The sequence below is a fragment of the Petaurus breviceps genome, unplaced genomic scaffold (genome assembly GCF_028583685.1).
Source record: "Petaurus breviceps papuanus isolate PSGF00001 unplaced genomic scaffold, PetGlider_PUasm1.0 37, whole genome shotgun sequence".
Lineage (NCBI taxonomy): Eukaryota > Metazoa > Chordata > Mammalia > Diprotodontia > Petauridae > Petaurus > Petaurus breviceps.
In genome coordinates this window covers 7,516,775-7,526,013 of record NW_027186296.1, presented here as the reverse complement: position 1 = coordinate 7,526,013, position 9,239 = coordinate 7,516,775, and the positions used below count along the sequence as shown (strand labels likewise).

At 37.4% G+C, this 9,239-nt stretch overlaps 1 protein-coding gene across 1 annotated transcript; it reads right to left on the bottom strand.

The window, feature by feature from the left end:
- Positions 1-8,276: 8,276 nt before the first annotated feature.
- Positions 8,277-9,239, bottom strand: LOC138168447 (olfactory receptor 11H4-like). Its single transcript, XM_069097471.1, has one exon. The coding sequence runs from the start codon at positions 9,237-9,239 to the stop codon at positions 8,277-8,279; it is 963 nt and encodes a 320-aa protein (XP_068953572.1).

Here is a 9,239-nt window from a genome sequence, read left to right as displayed (position 1 = left end):
TGTGTGTGTGTGTGTGTGTGTGTGTGTGTGTGTGTGTGTGTGTGTGTAAAATCAGCCCATACACACTTCTATTTATCTCTTCTTTATCTGGATGCACATAATTTCTTCCTTTATACATCTTCTGTAGTTAATTTGTGTATTTATAATAGTCAAAATGACTAGGTCATTCAAAGGTGTTCTCAAAACAATATTGCTGTTACTGTTTGCAACATTGTCTTGGTTCTGATCATTTTGTTCGTCGTTATTTCATGCAATTCTCTTCATGTTTTTAAAATCATTAAACTTTTCATTTTTTATAGCACAGTAGTATAAGTGTCTGTTCACATGCAGCTCAGGTAGGTTACCTTTTCATTTTTCTAGCACCAGTTTTCTCTACTACTCTTCTCTTATATGTAACTTATTCTGCAGTTGACTTGATTATTACTTCTACTAAAATATGAGGTATATTTCTCCATTTTGGTGCCCTGAGTCCTGATACTTCCTTCCCTTCATATAGTCTTTCCCTCCCAATCTTATTGGTGAAGTTCTATTCTTTCTCATCATTTTATATAGCAATATAAAATGTAGCTTTCCAACTGGGTATTAAGAGGTAGGTATGTTCTCTCCACATACACATATAACATATGATTTATCATAGGAAAACTAAATGGGCTGCCTAGATGCTCTGTCTGGTTAATTTAGAGGATTTAATTTGGGGGTGGCTAGGTGGTGCAGTGAATAGAGCATTGGTCCTAGAGTCAGGAGGGGGACCTGAATTCAGATTTGACCTCAGACACTTAATACTTACTAGCCCTGTGACCCTGGGCAAGTCACTTAACCCCAGTTACCCAACCTTCCCCCTACAAAAAGCAAAAAAAAATCATTCAATGTGGGTTGAAGGCAGTAGGAAATGTAGAATCCTAGCAGAAGTAACAAGTCAGTATGCTAAAGCAAATGGATGAAGTAGAAGATCATCTTTACTTAAAACCATAAAATTAGAATGGAAAATCATAATGGAGGATATGTAATTGAAACGTAAAGGTGAAGGCATAACAGAGTCCTGCATAGAATATTATGTAATTTTTTTTCTTTAAATCACATTTTATTTCTTTTTTTTAACACCAGAATTTACCCCAGTATTCCTCCTCCACACCCTAATGATACTTATTATGGAGGGGGAAAAATTGGAAAATGAAAAAAAATCAGCAAAAGTGATTAATACAGCAAAAAGTCTGTAGATACATGCAATGTCCCATTTCCGTTGGCCTCCCAATTCAGCAGCAAAATTGGGTTGAGTTGTCTTCTCACATCTGTTGTTCAGATTCATACCAAAATTGATCCAAAAAGTCTTGTATATATGAAATTGGCAGTGGTGCACTGAAGTATTCCTTCTCTACAAAGAGAACTGAGTGATGAGAGTAGCTAGAGAAGAGGTGCTGCTTCAGGTTGCTTAAGCCTTGATGCAGATCTGGAGACAGGAGTGTTTTTTTTGTTGTTGTTTGTTTTTTGTTTCTTGTTTTTTTTAATAATCCTCTGCTGAAGCATTTCAGGGGACTGATTGATTGCTGAGTTGGTCACGGAGGAAGTTGTTCAGTCTTAAAAAGGAAGTTCTCTGTACTTTGAAGCAGTCAGGAAACATGGCAGTGGGTTGGGCAGATGGTGCTGCTCTAACTGCTGGTACGTCTATAATTTCTACAGGTATCAAGAATACACCTCCATCACTGGGTTTCATAATGTTGGTGATGAAGCAATAGATGGTATTGTCACATTGCCCTAAGACCCAGGTGGCGATCAGCAACAGGAGAGTCAAGGGAAGAAGCTGGAAGAGGTGGCGGTAACTTCAAAGGAGAGGTTCTGGAAGTGGTGACTTGCTGACCACAGGATAGATAGGCTCTTGGTTACTTCCAAAGGTGAAAGTCACAGATGACTCACCTTCCATTTCATGCCTTAAGTGTATCCACCAAATGAACTGGGTTTAGGCTCATCTTCTACAAGTCCTCAAAGTGAAGTGCCTTATACTGGAATAAATATCTCTATCTCTCCACCATTTGCAGCTACAGAAAGAAAGGGTTGATTTCAAAGAGGTTTTGATTGGCTGAAACAGTGGGCCTGGGCATCAACAGCACCCTTATGTTGGTTGTCATCATTGTCAGGGAGGGCTTCATCGTTGATTTTTTCACCATTATCATCCCTCCCCTTCTCTTCACTTTCATCATCTTCAGCAGTCTGGCATGCAGGTGGGAATGTGGAACACACAGAGACATCTTCCAAATCTCCAAATTGTACTGGAACAAATTGGGTTGGAAATGGAAAGTCTATGAATTCGTCATGAGAACTACAGTGATATGAACTGTCACTGGAAGACGACATGGCAAGATATTGGACCATAGTAGAACATAATGGTATTGCTTCATTATATTTAGTTTGACTTCTTGATTCACTCTCTATGTGCAGTCCTTCTTCCCCACGCATTTCTAAAACTTGTTCACTTCTTTCTGCCGATTCTCTAAGTGTTAGTTCAAACAGAGTTTCCATCTTCCAGGGTGAGGAAGCAAAAGTAATCATTATGTATTCCTTTCTTGCAGGAACTGGACTTTGGAATCCTGTTAGGAGGTTTTTCAGTCAGGATCACAGCTTCAGCTGGGGTGCACTTTGGTGTCAGAGCTGGGATCAGTTATTATGGGATATTGCATATAGACACAATCCCTTAGTGGTAAATCCAGTGCAATAAATCTCTGTATGTCAGGTTTCACTATCATGAGGTGTACTGTATGGCCATGCAGGAAGTATAGTGGATTATAAAGTTAAGGAACACTCGTGGACTTTGGGAATTAGTAGAAATATCAGTAATTTCTTGTTGAAGCTCAGTGTTGGGATTAGTTGTATTGAGAATGCCAATTTCTAATTGGAGAAAAACCCTACTCTAATAGGGGAAAGGAGAGAAAAGGAAATAAGCATTTATAGAACATCTATTCTATGCTAGGCTCTGTGCTAAGCATTTTACAAATGTTATCTTGTTTGATTACACAGCCTATTATTATGGGGATTCATATGTATTGTGAATTATTATCCCCTAAAACATAAAAGTTATATTCCTCAAAGCATGCCAGCATATTAAAAAGGGATTTACTGTAGGGATTATTCAATTCAATTTTTCTGAGGAAGATTTGTGTATTGTATAGGTATGGAAAGAGAAGGTAGCTTATCCACTATGGTCTCTCCATCAAATGGTCATGGAGAAAGTTGAGAAGAGAAACTTTGAATTTAGACGTCCCCATTCAAACTTTATATTCTCTCATCTGGAATCTTATGTCTTCCTCTGATCTCTGTTCCATACTTAATTGTTACCCAACATCTTACAAAGTTCTATATCTACAATAGCATTAATCCTGAACCTTTATTTTTTTAAATAGCTCTTACAGAGTACAGAATAGATTGTATATGAACAGGGTATTCTGGATTATTTGTAGTAGTTAATTTATAGAGGAAAGCAGTAGAGGGATGATCAATATCTGTGGTGCTATCTTTACTTAGAGGTTGATATATCTAGCCTGAATTGAAAAAGAAGCCTTAGGAAAAACTGAATCTCTTTTTTTGGATCACTTTCCTTAGAAGTTGAATAGAGATATCTAATTAACAGTCAATAGCTAGAAACTTTTGGGGTCTGATCCCTGATGAAGGGACTTTGAAAAGGATGAGGAGAGATGGGAAAGGGAGTTAGATTCCCATGGGACAGAATTTGTTTTTCTCATAAATGTTTTCCCTCATGTCCCTGGTGTCTTTCCAAGAATCCTTGGTTGTTATCTTAAGTGTCCCTTCTACACTAGCACCTTCTCCCTCATTCATAGTAGATTGGCTTTTAGGCTTTGTGAGGTACAATGAAGTAAATACATGTTTGGGGATATATCTAGATGAATCACAGGAGAACATCCATTAGTTTAAAAGGGAGGTAGTAGTCTACTGAGAAATAATCTTCTCTTGGGAATGAGGAAAATTTCATGGTTTATAGGTCTTTTTATCCTCTGATGAAATATTTGCTTCACACAAGTATTCCTTCTAATGAGCTTTATTTATAGCAGAATCAATCCTCTTACTTGGCTTATCTCCTGCAAATTTACATCATTAAATTCATGCTATAAACATTTCATTTATTTTCTTTACTTCTTATTCTCTTTTTGTGATTTTCTCCATTTCTGCTAAACCATGATGAGCATATAATTTATTAAATACCTTTTAAATATAAACATAGTCTATGCCATCATATTTCCTCTAATTATATTGCTAGTCTCTCCTAACACACACTCAATACTTCTCATTCCAGCCACTTCTTTCTTTCCTTGTTTGTTTCTTTTCTGTTTATTAAACTCATTTCTGTAGATCTTATTAGGAGCAGACTGTACATTGAGAGGAAGAATGATTAGGTAGCAAATTTGTCTGGAAAAAGTTCCAGAGGTTTCAGAAGTTTGCAAAAGTTCTGTATGAATCAGACTTGAGATTCAGAAGGAAAAGAAGGTAATAACATCTTGTACAGCACTAGGAAAAACAAAACTTCCAGGAGGAAGGAAGTGATAGTCATGATGGCCATTAGGATTGTGAAAGGTCTTGAGACCATGTTAGATTATGATGAAGGTACTGAGGATATTTCACCTGGAAAACGATGGTCTTAGGAGATGTCTTCAAGTACTTGAAAGGGCTCACAAGTGAGCCCCTAGAGTTTCAAGAAAAGTTTACTTTGTTCTAAGCTGCTGGTGAGTCACATATCCTACCTGGACCCTATGCAATCCACATGATTCACAGTATAATCAAATGACTATTCCCTGTTTGCTCCTCATATCATGGTTCTTTGTCCTGCTGTTCCTTGGCTTCGTGTTCACCAGTTGTTCTGATGACTTCCATTTGACAGTGGTTCTTTTTCTCCAGGCACCAGGCAACATTAACACTGGCCTTACTCCACATCCATGTGAGACTGGATATTTCTCTCTAGTTTTGACAATTCCCATACATTTCTCCTTCTATGACTTCTATAATCTTTCTCATGTTGAAGCAGTTGGGTGGTGCCTTGGGAGCACCCCATTTATGAAAAAGGAGGAGTTTACCTAATTCTTTTGTAGTCCGTGCCTGTCCATTACCAAAAATGGTAACAGAGCTATTAACTCATATGCCTATGTTCTTGTCCATATAAATTATGACAATATTTAAATATGTCTTGAAGGCAGCTTTGATGAAAATGCAAGGACAATGAAACATTTGAAAATTATTGTTTTTAGAGATCACATTTTCAGAGTCACAAAATTGATGGAAATGGGGAAAGAATACAATGAATGATGCTAAAACTTTTTTTTTGCCACTATCACAGAGTATTCTTTTTCAGAACTGAAATGGTTTGTAGGGTCTTCCAGAAGTTCTTATTTGTAAATAATATTATGCTGCTTGTGTCAAGGCCCGGAATACTGGACATTCGTGGCCTCTTACAAAGAATAGAGCTAATAGGCCACAGATTATGTTGTACATTTCAAAAGGCTGCTCTTTGCTTTAGCCTGTCTCTATCTCTCCGTGTCTGTCTCTCTCTCTTCTCTGTCTCTGTCTCTCTTTCTTTGTATCTATCTGTCTTATATAAGCAATGAAGATGGACAATGATCTGGTCCACAAACTGAATAGGAGAATGGGTTGTATTTCATGTGGTTTATTATGTGATGTTTTCAACAATCCCAAGCTTTTCCCCAATGCAAATACTTATCCTCTTATCGCCAATAATTTTCAAGAGATGAATACCATCTATCTGGAAATTAGGAAACAACAGAACCTACAATGAATCACAATTATGTGTGACCCGTAGGAGAAAAGAGAGAAGCATGGTATATTTCCAATGGTGAATTGCCTACAAGAAGTGTCATAAAATATGCCATCAAGAGAAATGGAAAAGGAGGGCTCACCAATTAGTAAGAATAAGAGGTGAGAGAGTTGCATTCAGTTTTTGAGCATGATGTTTGAGTTCTTTTATTATTTTTTAAAGAATTTCAGTGTTTTTGAAAATACAAGTGTGTGCTCAATCTGAATTTCTTATATATATATATATGTATATATATTTAAAGCAATTGGGGTTAAGTAACTTGCTCAAGGTTACACGGCCAGGTGTTTCTGGGTGGGTGCTAAGTGTCTGAGCCTGGGATTCGATCTCCAGGTCTTCTCAACACTGGAGCCGATGCTCATACTCGCTGTGCTACCTGGCCGCCCCAATTTCTTATATTTTTAATCTTTTTAAAGTTAATGTTTTATGACTTTTCTTTTTCCATCACAATCATTTCCAAAACTGCTATTTCCCATGAATCCAATAAGTATTCATTTATCACAAAGAAGAGATAAATGTAACCTATTAACACAGTAAACACTTAACATTATAGTCTCCCACGTCTATAAGGAAAGGAACAAGGTACATTTCCTTTTCTATTTTATAGGTCTGGTTTCATCTTAGTTATAGTGTGATTTTAGTTTATGCTATTGTGGCTATAGTATTGAGTACTTCATCTTAGTGAAACCTTACAAAATGCACCCATTTGGAATTCAAGGACAGAGAGGAAGGCCACCAGCATGTTCTATCATAGCTTGTTTATGGAGGTTCTATAGGATGACATAGAGTGAGACTTGGAAGATCCTCTCTATGTGCTGATGGGATCACTCACCCATTAAAAATAAAAAGTCAGTTCTTGGTTCCCAAAGCAGCTAAGGGATATCTTTTATTTCCTAGGCTTATTGTTGCTTACATTCTGTGAATCCAAGAATAAGAAAAGAGAACAGTTGATTTGTTAGCAGGGGTGTTCTGGTAAATGTTTAACCAAAGGCTCCCTGAAGAAAAATTCATCTACAACACACTTTTAAATTTAATTTGCATGATTAACATTTTCTTCATCTCTTTCTAAAGTCTAGAAATCGATAAAACAATAAATCAATATCAAAATTTATTTGCCAATTTTCCAAGGCATAAATGCTTACACTGAAAATTTAACAACCTCTAGCACATCCCTGATGGTTTCCTAGTGAAAAAGAGAGGCTTAGCATCATACAACAGAATCTGTAGTGCCAGATGTACAGGGAAGGGCTACTAGGATTCAGTGTACAAGTGGTCTTTCACATCTGGAAAATATTGCATCCTCATTTCTACCTCCTCAAAGTCATAACTTCAAGACAGTTCTAGTGCCTTTTCTGATCCCCTGAGTTAAGGCTTTCTCTCTTTTGAAATCACTTTGTATAATTTTGTGAATTCTTTGTATTTAATTACCTGTTTACATGTTTGTTGTCTCAGTAAAATGTAAGGTCCTTAATGGCAGGTACCATTTTGTCTTTAATTTAGTTTCACAGCTGGATGGCACAGTGGAGAGAGCTCTGTGATCTTCCCGACTTCAAATCTGGCCCCACGTACTTAACAGCTGACCCTGTGCAAGTCACTTAACCCTGTTTGCCTTAGATTGCTCATCTGTAAAATGAGCTAGAGAAGGAAATGGCAAAATGCTTCATTATCTTTGTCAAGCAAACCCCAAATGGGGTCACTAAAGAGTAGGATGTGACTAAATATCTCTTTTTTGGATTCAAATGAATGGTATATGTGTCATTGAGAGTCATGTACAAAAAAAGCAAAGCACTAAATTGTTCCCTAAAGAAATTCATGGTTTCATAAACAATCAATTTTTGTTCTTTGTACACTGAATTGCTCTCTTGTTGATGAAGAAATTCATCATGTTGATGAAGAAGTTCACTAAGACAATTTATAATACTAGTTCTAAACAAATCATGCAAAGGAGTCAACTGTAGTTGTGCTAGGTCAAAGCCTCAATTATATTTTTTTCAGTTAATTTTTAATTTTAATTTATAAAACTGTATTGCCTCAGTCACAAATAGTGTTAGTGGATTGTATAACAATGTGTCTATTTCCAGCAGTTGATAGCAAAATAGAATGGGGCAATCCAAATAGCATAGAATTAGTAACACCATCTTGAAACCTATATGATCATTTTCAGGTAATGGTTTTATTTGATTCTTACTATTAGCTGAGGTTCAGCTGAACCAGTACAATTAAGACAAGGCATAAAAAGATGAGGGACCTTTCTGAGAAGATGTCTTATCTCAGCTCTTAACCCACAGACGTAGAGGAGAATATTCCTTTTTCAAGGGTTTTTTAAATTTATCTTTATATTTCTTCAATTGTTTTGTTGAAGGCAAGTACTTAATCATTGTTTGTTTAATTGAAATTGTCTGAAATTAGGTCATAGAACCACATGTAAAATTCATGTATGCAGCTTTGTTTATTCTGAAGCTATCCCCATGACTTTTCTCAGAGCAGCCTTCATTTCCTTATTTCGGAGACTATAGATCAGAGGGTTTAAGAATGGTGTCACCACTAAATAGAATAAGCTTATGATCTTTTGTGCTTCACCTGAATTTTCAGATGTTGGGCTCACATACATGATCATAAGGCTCCCAAAGAAGAGGCAGACTATGGCCAGATGAGATCCACATGTGGAGAAGGCCTTACGCCGGCCAGCAGCTGAAGGCACTTTCAACACAGCTCTTAGTAAGAGGATGTAAGAGCCAAGGATGTAGAGTATGGGGAGGAAAAGTATGAGGGAGCTTAGGATATAGAACAGAATTTCTGTGACAGGAGCAGGGGCACATGACAAAGCCATCAGTGGATCTATGTCACAAATAATGTGGTCAATGATGTTGGGACCACAGAATGATAGCTGAGAGAGTTGGATAGTAGATAGAAAATAGCTCAAGAAGCCAAGCACCCAGCACACAGCCATCAAGGTGCAACAGTGTTTTAGGGTCATGATGGTTGGGTAGTGTAGGGGGTGACAGATGGCAAGATAACGATCATAAGCCATGATACACAAGAAATAGATTTCAGTTGTACCCAAGGAGGAGAAGAAATAGAACTGGAGTAAGCAGCCAGCAAAAGAAATAGTTTTGGTTTCCGAGAGAAAGTTTTCTAACATGCTGGGAACAGTGGAATTTATGTACCAGAACTCCAGAAAGGCAAAGTTCCCTAAGAGGATATACATGGGGGTGTGGAGTCTCTGGTCCCGCCTCACTGCACACATAATGGCCCCATTCCCTACCATGGTCAGGACATAGACCATGAAGAAAAGAGAAAAGAGGAAGATTCGTGTCTCCCAGCGGGCAGAGAAACCCAAGAGCACAAATTCAGCCACAGCTCCTGATTTGTTCATTGAATTCCAAGCTGTGGAAAAGACAGAAAAGATCAT

What these genes read in the sequence shown, in the direction of transcription:
- LOC138168447 (XM_069097471.1), bottom strand. Translation starts at nt 9,239, where the DNA reads ATGATCTTTTCTGTCTTTTCCACAGCTTGGAATTCAATGAACAAATCA.